We start from the raw sequence: 15,954 nt of genomic DNA, 5'->3' as shown, positions 1-15,954 counted from the left end.
AATCTTTCTACCCACCTCTTTGAATTTACTTCAATAAAGTACAGAGGCTAAGGCCAAAGATGCAGTTCTCAGGATGTCCTCTAACTGCTGCAACCAAAATGCTCCTATTGAGAAGGGAGTGGTGATCTGGATTCTGACATAAATCCATGGTATGTTGCCCAAAATTAGCGGTTTGATATGTTCAAATCTGTAGACTGGTCAGTTATAACCAAAGATCAGTGGGTTTCAATCTTCCTACACCTGTGGACCAGTGGTTGAAGACCACTGCTGAAAATGTAGAGTCTCAAATATGTGTCATTTACAGTGTGAAAGCAGAATTAATGACCTTCAATTCGAACCCAGGTGACCATAGTCCCAATAAGGCAAAAAGGACTAGAAAATCTTGATAAAAATCAGTTCCGTAAGCACATCTTGATGATTCCATGCTCATGAACTGTTGCCTTTAATGATGATGGCTTTTACTTTAAAAAATTATTTTAATTTTAAAAAGATTCTGTAGAACATTTACTGTAGAAACAGCTTAATTATCTCATATGCTTGATCGACATTTTGTAGTTAATAATGTATGTATATAATCACACATCCAAGAATACTAATTATCTTATGCCCTTTGTCTTTCAGATTTTCTTAAAACTGTTACTTTCCTAACTAGAAAAAGTAACATATTTTAAATGCTATTGCACATTATTGCTCTAGGCCTCAAAGAAAGTGGCTCAGAAACAATATACTGCCCCCCAGTATATTAGCTCACTGCCCTCTCTTCCTCCAGGCTCCATAAGACCGAATGGCTACATTCTATTTTTATTGTCCTAATATTTATTAAGGAAAATGACAGATATAAAAGATAATTTTACACCCACACATTCTTCTTACTCAGATTCTGGGGACCAGTCATCTTTTCACATTCTTAGCAGGTGGAGATACCGCCCCGCAGTGCAGTGATTAGATTGAGGGGATCAAAGTCGGAAAATGTGGAAAGAAAAAAAGAGAACAGGGAAGGAAATGTCAGGACAACATTCTCCACAGGCAACCAGATAGAAATAGTACAGCAGTTACAACAATGAGAATCTTTATGCATATGTCTCAGTTATCAGTACACTTGTTCAGAACAACAAGAAAGACACACACAAAAAAAAGGTGGAGGGCGGGAAGGGGAGGGGGAGAGAAATACAATATTCCAAATAGTTTACAGCCCATAGGTTGACATTACAAACTAGTTGTAGATTATCTGGAGGCTTTGGAAGAGGACTGAGGGTGGGGCAGAGGACTGGAAGGGAAGAATTTCCAACATAAGTGCCAACAGGGTACAGACACACAGAGAACTAAAACTACTTGGTAAGTACTTCCAGTGTTGCATAGTGTCCAATACTTAGGGTAGATAAGTCCATACTGGTGTTTGTACATGCTGCATGGTAGAGGCTATTGCAGATTTTATTTTCTAAAGTAGGCAAGGCTTATGAATTGACCATTTCACATTGTGATTACTTGGTATAATGCATGCGTGTTATTGGAGGGCTTGAACGGAAACGTCAGTTTCACTGAAGCCTGACAAGGTCATCTTTACCTCAAAGCACTATTATCCTCTCAATGATGCAATCATTTAGTAAATATTTATCCCAAACCTTGAGACATCTCATCCATCCCTTTCTCTGGAGGTCAACACTGGGAAGCAGGTGTGAGGTGTGATACAAACACCTAGGTAGTGGGTAGCAATGGGTACAATTCTAAAAACTGCCTTACCTGGGCCTCAGGGAGGCAGCAGCTGACTTCAGAACAATGCCCCATCAAGACAGACATCCCTTGAAAGGTGCTAACTATTCTGATTCACATAGGGTGGGAGAGGAGAGAAAAATATAATGCGGAATCATTTTCATCTGTCAAGTTTAGCAGATGGAACAAAGTCATCTCATTTGCTGAATTTTGGAAAATGCAGTGGGCCTTGTCCCTGGGGGTGGTGTGCAAAGCCCAAGCCTCTACCAACTCACTTCCCCAGCAGGCTGTGGGCATGGTTGCTTTTTAAGAAGCTGCATGCTAACTTCAGATGGCACAGAATTCAGTCCTGAAAGTGCAACAACTCATTACTCATCTCTTCCATCTTCAGTTCTTTTGGGGGTAAAAATACCAACAGAGGGATCAAAGGGCTTTACTCGCAGTCTGTGTCATTCTTGTGTTTTCTGTTCCAACAGGCTCACATGACCACATTCTCCATTTTATTATAAAAAAACAAAACAAGTATTGCTCACTCTAAAAAATCTCTCCCAAACAATTAGCTCGGGTTTCAGAATTAGCGATCGAATTAGCTGGGGCTGCTATTGACTGTCTCAGTATCTGCCTGCACGGCCAGTCCTGCAGACAGGGAAAGAGAGGCAGGGCCTAACTTCCACGGTGGCAGATGGAGGAGGCAGCCCAGGGGCAGCTGCAGGAATCAATCTAAACAGAAACTGCTTCTCAAATAAGGTCAGCCTCGGCATCGTGTTGCCATCTGAGGATTCGGTGGCATCTGGTGAGAGGCCCTTTATGAGAAGGGGTGGGGTAAATGGCTCACCAATTTTGATTTTCAGAGCCTAGGTAGCCAATGGCTCTGTGCACAGAGCATTCGCCCTGCCCTTTGCACTGGAGGAAATGTGGCTGTCACATTCAATCACAGCAGAAAGTTTGCTTGGAGTGTCAGAAGTGCTACTTCAGTTGCGGGTTGTTCTGGGTTCCCATCTCCATAGTGGAGAGAACAGGTCTCTGACCCGCTGGAAGCCAGGGAGGGGTGGGTGAAATTTAGCTTATAAAGCACTGGGACCTTCTCCAGAGCAAGGCAGTACTTAAGTCACAAAGAACTCCTGGTGGGGGAAAAACACAAAACATTCAAGTAACAGAGTTGAAGGCGCCAGATGTCTCTGAGCAGAGGCCAGGTGACACCCACCACAGGGAGCTGGTAGGCACCGCGCAACGTGGCCAAGGGTGCAGGATGAGCTCCATGAGGAACCCACCAAGTCATCCCCTCACTGAGGCCCAACACTCCTGAAAAGAGAGGAACACTGGCGAACACCTTCGGGAAGGAGCAGGCTGTTGGGAGTAGGCGCCCCGTTCAGCTCCCATGCACTTCCTGTAGCTGCACACTGTGCTCAGCCTCAGTGTGAGCGGAGAACGGGCCTTCCTCATTAACCGGCAGGAAATATCAAGGGGGCCAAGGCGGGGTGGGGGTGGGTAAGGCAAGGCTGGTTTCCCTCCTGTTTGTTGGTGAGGATAAACAACCACCTTGAGACTGGCAAAGATAAAGAAAACATATACAAAAACATTTTCCCTGGATGGGCGCTAAGACAAAAATTGGGAAACTTATGGAAAGGCGGGGTGGGGAGAGGTACTTTCTTTCTAAGCCCCTATTCTAGCAAACTATCATATGCATGCTTGCAGCTTAAACCCAGGGTGGTGGGGATAGGAACATGTTTTAGCTCCCAGAACAGGAGGAAGAAAAGAAGGAGGTGGGGGGAGGTCCGAATTTAGATACAATCTTTCCTACACAACACACAATGAAAACTTGGGGGGAAAACTTCACACTTAAAAACCACAATATTTATTTTGCCACAAGAATCCTCTATCCATGGGGGAGGGGGCTGAAAGCGTCCCCGTGGTAGCCCCCACTGTCAAACTGAGCTGCCCCCTGCCCCAAGGGCGGCCCGGGGGCCCAGCCTGCCTGCCTATTCGTTCCCTCTGGGTGACCCGAACGCGCCTGGAGTCCTTCGCCTGGAGCCCGACCCACCGCCGCGGAGAGAAGGGCGCCTGCTGGGATGCTGGGAGCGCATCACCGCCTGCGGCCGGGATGCTGGGAGCGCATCACCGCTTCTTGGTGCCGCCGCCGGGTTTGCTGAAGCTGCGGCTCAGGTGCGGGAAGTGCACGCTGGGGGTTCTTTCCGTCGGCCCGTACAGTCCCAGGTTCCGGGCGGTGGCTGACTTCCGCAGGGGCTTGACGCTGGGAAAGGGGCTAAAGATGGGCGTCTTGGGGTGCCCGCCTGGGGGAGGGGTGCTGGTGGCGGCTTTGCTTTCGGCAGGGGCCAGCGGCAGCTCCGGGAAGTAGCGCTGACCGGGCGGCTGCGCCCTGGCTCCCGCAGCGGCCCCCTCGGCCTGCGGGCTCAGGTCCAAGGCCTCCAGCTTCACCTGCACCTCGGACACATCGGCCTCGGCCTCGGGGAACGCGGGCTCCGGGGAGCGCCCCTCAATGGTCCGGCCCGCGCTGCCCTCTGCCGGCACCCCGGGCCCCGCGGGGAAGGCGTCCTCGGCGCCCCCGCTCCGAGGCCGGCAGCCCTCGCTCGGCTCCTCGATCAGCCCCACCGTGTCCCCGCAGCCCAGCTGGCTCTTGCTCCGCGTCATGCTCTTCTTGTGCACCCGGATGTGAGTTCGCCACGGCGAGTTGAGCTTCGTCTTCAGGTCCTCGTAAGGGCCCGGGGACGCTTTGCCGCCCGGGTGACCCGGAATGTGGATGACGGCATTCTTGGCAGCTCGGTTGGACATTTTCATCTTCTTCCCCAGGAGCAGGTGGTTGATGACCGGGTAGTTGTTGACCTGAGACGGGAGGATGCTGGTGACCGGCCCTTTGTCTGAAAGAGAGATTGAAAGGAAGCGTGAAAGGCTCCTTCATCTCCCTGCAAGCAGGACCCCTGCAAAGTTCCCCCCCAACCCCAATCCGCGACACCCATGAGCACCCAGGTCTGCAGAACCAGGTGACTGAGGCAACAGAAACTGAATTCAACCTTAGGGTTGGGGGTGTCTATTGCCCCCAGCTCTCCTAAGAGGACCAGCCCAGAAAAGGAATTGATTCTACACACCCCCACCCCGCCCCCCCTGTCTAGAGTCATCTCTGTCTATACAAAGAAGCAACCTCTGAAATCCTGTTTGCAGGAAACCTCTGAAGACTTGTGAAAAGAGTAAGTCAGATGCTCTGACCCTAGAAACGGCCAGCCATCAGCTTCTCAGAGGCAGGAGGAAATGCAGCACAGTGAGAAAAGTGATAAGAGGGTGTGAAAATGCAGTGAAATCACAGCTGTCCTGAACCTGGGTCCTCTGAAACACTAAGAGGACTGCAGCTCTCTCCTGTAGACCGCTGGCGACAGCAGCATGGTCCCTTCCAGGCAGTAACTGGACCCCCATATCCCATGAACTCCAGCACACAGGCCCCAGGAGGTGGGGGGTGTACAGTTGGCAATGCAGGAGAGGGGAGGCTGGCCATCTTTCCTGCATGCTCTTCCAGGTCATCCTGCAGCTAAACTGCTCTGGCCACATCCCCAACTTCCCTGAACACTGTGCTCACTGTCTCTGTCCTGTCCTACTTGGTTACTTTCATGTCTCTGTGGTTGATGCATCCTGCTAGACCCTCCAGCTCCCGAGTTCAGGGCATCACCCAGAGCTCTTACATGGAAAACATCTGCTGTTCTTCTCTTTGACTCTCGCAGCTCTCGGGCTTTGGGTCTAGTTATGCCTGGTACTGAACCAGAGACTGCCATTCCTCCCTCCCTCAGCCTTTTCAAGACGCTCTCCTCTGGTGTGGGCCCCTTGCAATATCAGGACGGCTAATGCAGGCTGACGCCCCTCCCACACTGGTCCCTTGGTTACACACGCCTGGCCAGTCTCATCCTGGACTCACAGGCCGTGCTCTCTTTTCTAAAACTGGAGCTGCTAAGAAAAAGAAAAACACCACAGAAAAAGAGATGCCTCTTCAAGCTTTTAAACTTTTTACTTGCAGCGTCCCCAATGTCACTGAATAATCTTTTTTCCTTCCCTCCCTCTCCCATTCGTTTCTGTGACCTATTCAGATCCTTCTTTCTTTAAATTTCCACTCAATCTCCAATTTATTCCTAAGAAATTGACCTTTGCTCCAATCTCCCCATGAAAACAGAAGGGATCAGGTCTGCCCACCAAGCTGATGTTGTAGTTCACTCCTCCTGTGCAGCTAATGCTGTCCTATACCACTGCCCCTACACTTGGCTCTCAGAGTGTTATTTATAGCAACAGAAGACTGTGAAAATGCATTCTCTCAGTTCCAAACCTACTGAAGCAGAATCTTTGTTTCAAAATATCACCAAGTGCTGCATCTGCACACATAAAGTTTGAGAAGCTCTCAAAAACCCAATGCTCTCTGAAGGAACTATCTCTCCCTAAAAGGAACAAAATAAAACAATGATCAAGATGAGGAGCTGGGAACTTTTCTCCAGCAAAGAACCAGACTATAAATATTTTAGCCATTTTGGACCAAAGCAGGCATAGATAGCATGTAAACAAAAGATCAGGCTGAAACAGCTGATTACAAAAGTCATGAAGCAAGTAGGACCTGGCTCATGGACAAGCCTGCTCCCAAGATGAGTCTAAGGCCGTTCCTCCTGCTGGGTTGATTTGGTTAGTCCCCAGGCAACAGTTTACCATCCTACCCAAAGACATATATGGTGCCACTGGAAAAGAACTATGAGGAGCCAAGCACTTGACTCAAGCAGCAAAGCACATGTCGATCATATGCAAGGCCCTGAGTCAGTGCCAAGCATTGCCAGGGTGCCCAAGAGCCCTCATGCACTACTTGGGTATGCTACCAAGGAAGGAAGGAAAGAAGGTAGGAAGGATGGAAGCAAGGAAGGGAGGGAGGAAGGGAGGGAGGGAGGAAGGAAGGAAGGAAGGAAGGAAGGAAGGAAGGAAGGAAGGAAGGAAGGAAGGAAGGAAGGAAGGAAGGAAGGAGGGAGGGAGGGAGGGAGGGAGGGAGGGAGGGAGGGAGGAAGTATACAAATAATTAGAAAACAAGGGTTCTAGTGTTTTCTGATCACTCACTACAGCACTATAACCCTGGACAATTGTGAGTACTTCCTGAACCATAATTCCCCATATTAAATGGATATAAAAACCTGGAAGAGATAGCACAGCACGTAGAGCATGTCTTGCACATGGTCTTCCTGGGTTCTATCCCCAGCATCCCATATGGGTCCTCAAGCCCTTCCAGGAGTGATTCCTGAGTGCAGAACTAGAAGTAGCCCCTCAGTGCCTCTGGGTGTGTCCCCCTCAAAAAAAAACCCTAGTCCCTACCATCCTCATAGATTCAGTGCATGGAGGCTGGAGCTGTTGGGGGTGGCAGAATGACCCAGTGGTACTAGGGTCTGAATTTGTGCTCACAGGTGATGCCTGCAGTGCTCAGGGGACAATAGGTGCCACTGGTGATGCAAACCTGGATCAGCAAGATTTAAGGCAAATGCCTTAACCCCTGTAGAGATTTATTAAGGACAAAATGAAAGCATCTAAGTGTAAATGTCTTGAAAACTGAAGTGCTGCAATTTTCCACTTCTTTTGTGATTGCTTCCTTGATGACTCTGGATAAATAATCTGCAAGAATCTCCCTATTCCTTCCTTTAAATAGGTGAATTCAGTTTCTGTGCAAGATCAGTCACATGCTCAAAAGCATCAAAAATATCAATATGTACTTTGGTTAATTCTGAATAGACATATTTTTATCAGGATTTCATTTAAAATACAACAAACCCATTCCCAAATCATCACAAATTAAAAAATAAAACAGATTGTTTGCTGGGATTTTTTTGAATTTCAAAATATGAAGCTTGACAATCCTTGGAAAAGAGTATTTGCAACTGTATTAAACTGTGTTCTCAGCAGATTCCCAAGACACTGCTAGCCCATCAGCAAGGCCAGTGATTGGCTTTTTCCCTTTTCTCCAATCATAAAACAGCATCTATTTTATGACTATGAAATGACTAGAGAACAACTAAATTTACCAGTATAATTAAGTTTTATTTTCAAATGCTTAAATTTTTAGGAGGCAACTGCTCCAAAATGTCTCAAGTCCAAGGATTGTGTGGCTCTGGAACATTCTAATAATTCTTCACCCTCCCCATTAGCACACGGAGCAAAGATGCACTCAATACCAATTTTACGGTCCTTGGAACCTAAAAAGAAACCACGGTCTTTTTCTTCTTTAGAGCCTGATAAAAATAAAATTTTAAATGAGATGCAAAATACGCTATTATCTCACACCAGCTGTGCTTGTGGCTGCTAAGCCACTGTGAGTAGTAACTCTGAGCTCACCCTGGGAATATGTGTTCTCCCATTCCCAAGCTAACAAAGAGCTGCCTCTCTATGGCTGCCTGTGTCAGGACCAAGAGCCACGTTACCTGCCCTGATGTACACCTGATGAGCCTGCTGCTGCTGCTTCTTCTTGATCCGAGAATATTGCCGCTTGAGTGCGTTAATGTCTGTGGTCATGCGCTCCATCATCATACTGTTAAAAGCTGCATGGTACTCGCTCCGGCAAGAATTGATGGCTCCAGGACTCAGCTCGGCAATGTTATTGGATCTCAGACTCTGCTCTTCATTTGTTTCTACACTCAAGGGAAGAGAGACAAAGAGACAATGTCGCATAGGAGAACTGGTCTAAGTGGGAACAGATTACACTACAACCTGGTAGACTATCCTGACCTCCAGGAAATTCTAACCTCCACAAAGCAGATACCACCTATCACAGGGTAGTTCTTTTCATTAGATACTGAAAATATTTCTGCATTTTCATAGTCTTATTGTGGTTTAAAATAGGCTGTAAGGGTGCATGGCTTGACTTTATTGCCACTTTGTTCATTCTATTAATATGATTTGGTACTAGATCAAAATCACTGATATCGCTACAATTCCTTAAAAATGTATCTCCGGCGGGGAGGGAGGCACAGAGAAAACAGCCAGGTCAGGAGTGATCCCAGAGCACAGAGCCAGGAATACGCCCTGAGCACTGTCAGATGTGTCCTACCCCAAATACATACACACAGACATATATGTGTGTGTGTGTGTGTGTATCCAGAAGCCTAAAGTCATTTAAATCATTATATAAAATTATAAGACTCTGGATCATGGTATAGCTAGAAGAGTGTTTTTAACTATGTAACAATACATTTCTATTATATCTAATGTGTTTAATCTGATGTGGTCTTTGCTTCTATAACACATATAACTAGCAGATTTGTCCCTAAGCAAAGCTTAAAATTTCATCTAATAGAATCAAGTACTAAGGGAGAGTATAGTCACAGATAACCCACGCTAAAGGGGATACAGAGATTTCTGTAGCACAGTTATAAAATTTCCCAGAGGACCAACTGAAAATTACACATTAAGAAGGTTTCACGTATCTGGCATATACTTAAAAAAGCGTTACTCAGAGAAAATTCAGAGTATCAATATGTTTCCTTTTAACTAAATATACTGTAAAGATATAAAAATTTTAGAATAATAAGGTCTGTTAATATCAACTTGATTAAAACTAACTAGAAAGACTAGAAAGACAAATGGTGCTATTGATGATAAAGCAATCATGTCATTCTGTAGCACAGAGCTGCATGGTTTAAAGAAATCAAGAGGGAGGGTCAGAGAGATGGTACAGCAGCTGGGCAGTTTGCCTTGCACATGACCAACCCAGGTTTTGTCTCTGGCATCCCATACGGTCTCCTGAAAACTGCCAGAAATAATTCCTGAATGTAGAGCCAAGAGTAATCCCTGAGCATTGCTGAATGTGTCACCCCATAAAAACAAACAGAAAAAACAATAGGGGCCTAGAATATGACTCAAGTAGTAAAATACATGCTTAGTATGTGTTTTACCACTCACATGTGAATAGTAATTTCACATGTGAGGCCCTGAATTTGATCCCTGCTGGCCTCTCCCCACCCACACATCTCAGAAGAGTCCCAGTAGCCCCTGAGCACCCTGGATCCAAGACCAAACTGTCCAAGCACCCACCACAAGGCTGAGCAGCACTTGGATTGGCCCTGCATCCCCTCCCTCCATTTCCATAATCAATGGGTGTGGTGAGGAAGGAAGGAAGGAAGGAAAGAAGGAAGGAAGGAAGGAAGGAAGGAAGGAAGGAAGGAAGGAAGGAAGGAAGGAAGGAAGGAAGGAAGGAAGGAAGGAAGGAAGGGAGGGAGGGAGGGAGGGAGGGAGGGAGGGAGGAAGGGAGGGAGGGAGGGAAAGAAAGACCAACCCAGACTGCATAAATGAAGGTTCAAAAATTTTAGAATTAAAATACATATTGATCCCATGGCCAGAAACCAAAAGTCTGAATGCTAGCAACAAGAGAAGGTGTAAAGCCACTGCCTGGGTTTGTTTGTAGCACTTATGAATTTTCTACAGTTTTCTTAATCAAAAGTGATTCAAGGTAACCTGTAAAGAAAGGATTAAAATTTTACAATGTTCTAGTTCTGCTTTCTATTTTTTTCCTTTTTTTTTTTTTTTTGCTTTTTTTGGGTCACACCTGGTGATGCACAGGGGTTATTCCTGGCACAGGGGTTATTCAGAAATTTCTCCTGGTGGTGCTCTGGGGACCATATGGGATGCTGGGAATCGGACCTGGATCGACCGCGTGCAAGGCAAATGCCCTACCCGCTGTGCTATCACTCCAGCCCCTAGTTCTGCTTTCTTTATTTTAAAAATCACTGCTTCAATATGGGGATAGAGAGAGAGAGAGAAAGGGAGGGAGGGAGAGAGAGACTATGTGTTGTAAAGGACATAATGAAATCAATAGAACTCTTCTTCTGGGTTTCAATTTTCAAAAGCCATTTAAAAGGATGAATGAGTACAAAGGACACATACAAACAGAAACAAATAGAATGAACCCAAACATTAATCAGTGTTAAAATTAAAAAAAAATAAGACTTGAGGGAAATACTGAAGACTTTATAATCCAAAACAAAAAATTTAATGAAGAATTCAAAAAATCCTAAGCATGAAGAACAAAACTAAGAGAATTAGCCCTGGGTTTTGAGAAAGTAGTATAACACTGGCAGATGTCAGGGTGAATGCAGGATTGCCTAACTTCTATTCTGTTTCTATCTTCTTTCAGCAGAGAATTCTCTTCAAACTTGAAGAGTAAAAATAAAATCCTAAAGTGCTATCTTCCAGGATAAGAAAGAACATAGTAGGAGAACACAGACTGTTTCCCAAAAGCTCATTACAATAATGTCCAGAATACAGGAAGTCTATTTGCCTCAAGAAATAGGCAAATACAGCACAGCATTCAAGAGCACCACATTTTAAGAGGGGCATTACCAAATTGAAGAACATTCAAAGGTAAATTTCTAGAATATTAAAAGTTCCACACGTCATATCCTCTATAAATGTAGCACTGTGGCACTGTCCTCCCATTGTCCATTGATTTGCTTTAGCAGGCACCAGTAACGTCTCCATTGTGAGACTTGTTGTTACTGCTTTTGGCATTTTGAAAGCGCCACAGGTAGCTTGTCAGGCTCTGCTGTGCGGGCAGGATACTCTCAGTAGCTTGCCGGGCTCTCTGAGAGGGGTGGAGGAATCAAACCCGGGTCGGCTGCATGCAAGGCAAAAAAAGGTTAAGGAGTTGGAGAGGGCCAGAGCAATAGCACAGCAGGTAAAGCGTTTGCCTTGCATGTAGCCGACCTGAGTTCGATGCCACAGAGAGATCCTCCTGCAGGATAAAGTAACAGAAAAGGGATCTTAATGGTGACCTTTAGTAGTGGGGACCTTCAAGAAATAGGCATCAATAGGATGATGATAATATACTTGCTGGAGAGACCCACCACACCGAGGGCATCAAAGTAGGCAGCTACCGCATTACCTTTAATCTGCTTTTGGTACTTCTGCAGTTCAGGTGCCAGGAGCCCACTGAAAGGTCCAAGACAACCTACTGCATTAGCAATAGCATCTTCATCGTCTAGGTCATTCTCCTCATCACTGTCTCTGATCTTACCACGACGCCTTGGGAAAGAAAAAGGGAAATTTGAAGGAAATACCAATATTTTGGGCAATAATACCATGGCTTAACTGAAATACACAAAATTATACATATTTATAAAATTAATTATGTAGAAATAATGCACATGTAGGGAAAGATATGTATTACACATATGTATGCACACATACACACATCTATCTACAAATATCTCTCTTCCAATCTTGCCCAGTTTGTAAAAAATAATGTAAAAACTAATATAACTTGACAAGAAATCAGCCTAATTCCCAAAAACAAAATTAACTACCTTCTTAGGTATTCAACTTTATGACTATAAACTGTCACCTTTTGCCTCTTTTTACACACTATATTAACATACTACATACTCTTATCTACACCTTTTACTTTTTATTTCTTTTTTGGAAGGAGGTTTGGGCCCCTGAGCCCAAGCAGTGTTCAGGAGCTATTCTTATCTCTGAGCTCGAGTGACCCCTGAGTGCTACTCAGGGAATAATTAAGTGGTACCAGGGTTCCAAACCAAGATTGTCCAGAAGCAACCATTTGCAAAGCCAACACCTTACTTCCTGGACTATCTCTCTGGCTCTACTTTTCCTTAACCTCCATATTTACATACAGGGCTTCCTTGTGCATATTTTTAACAGCTGCAATATATTGTATGTAGGTGGTCAATGTTATAAAAACTAATGTGGCAATGAAATAATACTGCCCAGGTATAAGTCAAGACGAAAGGCAGATGTGTGGATTAAATTAGAGGGTATTATGTTTACTGAAATCAGTCAGAAGGAGAGGGACAATAACAGAATAATCTTACTCTTATGTGTAATAAAAGCAACAGTAAGAGAATGTTAACATTCTCTTAACAACTGGTTTTATCCCTGAGGATAAAACTACAAAACTGAGTTTGCCCAGGTGATTGAAGGGGACACTCAAATATTGGTGGTGGGACTCAGATATTCTGGGATGGGGGGCCGTGCCTGAAACTATTACTAACAGTATTGTCATAGTGCCTAAATAAAAGTTTAAATAATGGGGCTGGAGTGATAGCACAGTGGGTAGGGCGTTTGCCTTGCACGCAGCCGACCCGGGTTCTAATCCCAGCATCCCATATGGTCCCCTGAGCACCGCCAGGGGTGATTCCTGAGTGCATGAGCCAGGAGTGAGCCCTGTGCATCGCCAGGTGTGACCCAAAAAGCAAAAAAAAAAAAAGTTTAAATAGTAAGCAATTCTGCAAAAAATAACATTACCTATATTGTGCTTTACAGGTGTATAAAGATATTTGTGGGTGACACTGACACGGAGAGAGATTACTGTCATGGGGTTTTGTGCCATATTTCTGTAGAAATTTGATGTTTGTGAGATTTGCCGTGTCTTAAGGTAGCCCCTTCTGTTCTTATAAAGCTGGTTCTGAGTCTATGAAGTTCCTGAGCTGTTGTTTATCTATGATGCTCTGTATCATACCTTCAAATCTGAAGGAGACTCTGGCTGAGTCAAGTATTCTTGGCAAGGCATTAATTTCATTTAGCTTTTTACTATATCCCGCCAAGTGATATGCATAATACCCTTTCAGCGACAGTATTGCAAGCCAGTGCCGGAAAGGAAAAGTGTCTGCTTTGTTTAACAAATTAAAAATAAAATAAAACTATTATACTTAACAACAACAACAAAATCTTTGATAAAAAGGCATAGATTATTAGTATCCAACTACTCTAAATATATTTCTAGGGTTTAACTGGTATTAATACTAACCTACACTAAAATATGATCAAGTCTTTCATCATGAAAGCCAGAAGGAAACAAAGACGTACCCAGGAACCGAGGAAGGTTTTACCGCGGCCGGGAAGGGTGTGATGTTGTAGGTGTATTTTTCCCTCAGTTCTGCCAATTGTGGGAAAGGGAATGGTGCCATAGAATAAACTGTCTGCAAAAGAAAAGGGAAAAGAAACCAAGTCTGAAGTGGGGGCCTGGAACAACTCTTGTCCATCCTGGAAAAACATCCAGGTTAGACAAAGGTGGGTGTGAAGAGAGAGAGAGAGTGATTGCTCCTTACACAGCCAATGGGGAGTTTCAATTTTAACATCTACTTCAGAGAAAGACAAACACAATGACACAATTGTGATTGCTTCCTGTTCCTTAGACCCCCCCCCCCCTCCCTACAGGTAACCAGGGTGAACCCAGTGCTCTGCCTGGTTTCTTGCTGAGACCAATTCCCAAGTCTACAGTTCCCTCTTACTTTGACAGCAAAGAACCCATCAACCTTGGATGGTAATGCTTGTTTTCCAAAGCTTTAATGATTTTTATAGACATTTATGTCAGTGTTCCAGATAAAATTAAGTCCAGTGAATGATCTTGTGAGTGACTGCAAGTTTTTCCCAGAGATACCACCTTTTCAAATGACTGTGAATGCAACGTGTTCTAGGTGAAAATTATTATCTGTGATATTTAAAGGAAAAAGGGGAAAGAAATGAAGTGGCAGAGTGTAAAGCATAGGCTGCTAAAATTCTATAAATAAAGATAAAGCATATGTGCTTCCTCCAGAATTTCAAAAATTACAATTCATTATATCAGCACGACGAGAGTCATCTCTTTTTTGATTGTTTGGTCTTTGTTTATTAAAGTCAAACTGCTCAAGTATATTTCTTTAGTCCTTCAGGGTCCTTATTCACCTGAAGAGAGAGATTAACGCCACCAACTTCCATCTCCCCAGGTCTGAGAGATGAAAGCTGTCCAAATATCCTGATGACATCTCTCCAGAAGCAGGATTTGTTCGTTCCAGGCCTCTTCTCTTCCGACTCCGGAGTGGCTAATGCTTGCAGGGCACATGGAGGACTTATAGCTTGGTGGGAAAGGGCCTTACTGCATGGCAATTTCACTTCCTGGTGCTCTGTGCCCACTGTGATTTCTTTTTCTGAACAGCCTCTGGATACAGCTGACCCTAAACTTCATGGGTTCCCCTTATTTCTCACCACAAATTGCCAAGACTCCAAACAAGCAAGAGTTGGCTCAAATGCCTTCTCTTCAACTGCCATTGCTTATGAAATGAAGGTCCACAACTAACAGGGATGGTCTGACATCTCATAGTCCAAGTCAGTGGACCCTTCAGCAACCCCCATTTGAACTGCATGAATCCACTTACATACCCTCAAATCCCACAATCACAAACTCAACCAACCAGAGATGTCAGGATACTCAGGGCTGAAACCCACAGATAGGAATGGCAGATCACAAAGAGCACAAAAAACAGCCACAGATTTTTATGTCCAAGAGGGGGACTGAAACGCATATCCCAGATGCCAAGGGGAAACTGTCATGTTTTTGAGAATCCAAAAGTTCTGTGTGGAAATGGGGAGACAGTTCAAAGGGCAGGAATGTATACCTGGCATGCGTGAAGCCCCGAGTTCAATTCCTGATAGCACACACACCACTGACCTGGAGCAGTGTCTCACCACTGGTGTGAACGCTGAACTATCTGGTCAGTTATCTAAGTCTGGCCGAGAGTGGCCCTAGAGTCCCTTGGGATGGCCTGGGAGCCCCACCACCACATCAGAAAAAGAGTTCTGGGTGGATCTTCATGAACTGTATGGCAGCACAGGGGCTGGTGCCCCGAACCGTGCAGTGTTCAAAGCTGATGATGCCTGATTATGCAGGAAAGGCTGGGAGGTGATAGATGCAATCGACTAAAAGGAGAACTGTTCCCTGAAGTTCCCTGCAGAAGGAAAGAGCAACTGAGGAGTGTGAAATTTGGCTGGTTCCCAACATCTCTGGGCCTCTTTTATCACATCTGAAAAGTGGATTGCCTCTAGGAGGGGAGGAGAAGACGGGGGTGTTCAGAGCCCAGGGAGTGATAACGAGGGTGCTTACTGTGTTGTTACTGCCTTATTTCTTAAACTGGATGGTGGGAATGTGGATCTAGTTTGATATATTATTTTCAGTATGTTCTGCATGCTCTAAATGCTTCACAAAATTCCACAGAACATATTACTAACATGCTCTGCGTGAACGCCCAGGTTCTTTCATGCTCCAGAGGTAACAACAGCCCATGACCCAAGAAGCTGCCCTTACTGCCATTTCAGAATTCTGCCCCCCTATGCCCTACTGAGGGGAACAGAGAGGTGCGGAACCCTGTGCTTAGCACCTAGAGTGCAGCGCCCCCAGCAGGAGCTCAGAAGAGCACCACCAGCTCTTGGAGCATCACCAGACCATGACACGCTAAATAAGGC

At 45.1% G+C, this 15,954-nt stretch overlaps 1 protein-coding gene across 1 annotated transcript in view; it reads right to left on the bottom strand.

The window, feature by feature from the left end:
• Positions 1-382: 382 nt before the first annotated feature.
• The window catches only part of TBC1D30 (TBC1 domain family member 30), a 50,801-nt gene continuing 35,229 nt past the window's right edge, over positions 383-15,954 (bottom strand). The window contains exons 9-12 of the mRNA XM_055118222.1: positions 13,543-13,655; positions 11,603-11,742; positions 8,148-8,354; positions 383-4,586 (exon numbers count right to left, since the gene is read on the bottom strand). Coding sequence (XP_054974197.1) covers positions 3,826-4,586; positions 8,148-8,354; positions 11,603-11,742; positions 13,543-13,655 — 1,221 coding nt within the window. The 3' untranslated portion in view covers positions 383-3,825. The remainder of the gene's footprint in view (positions 4,587-8,147; positions 8,355-11,602; positions 11,743-13,542; positions 13,656-15,954) is intronic.

Source organism: Sorex araneus, chromosome 10 (assembly GCF_027595985.1).
Source record: "Sorex araneus isolate mSorAra2 chromosome 10, mSorAra2.pri, whole genome shotgun sequence".
Taxonomy (NCBI): domain Eukaryota; kingdom Metazoa; phylum Chordata; class Mammalia; order Eulipotyphla; family Soricidae; genus Sorex; species Sorex araneus.
This window is presented reverse-complemented; position numbering and strand designations above follow the sequence as displayed.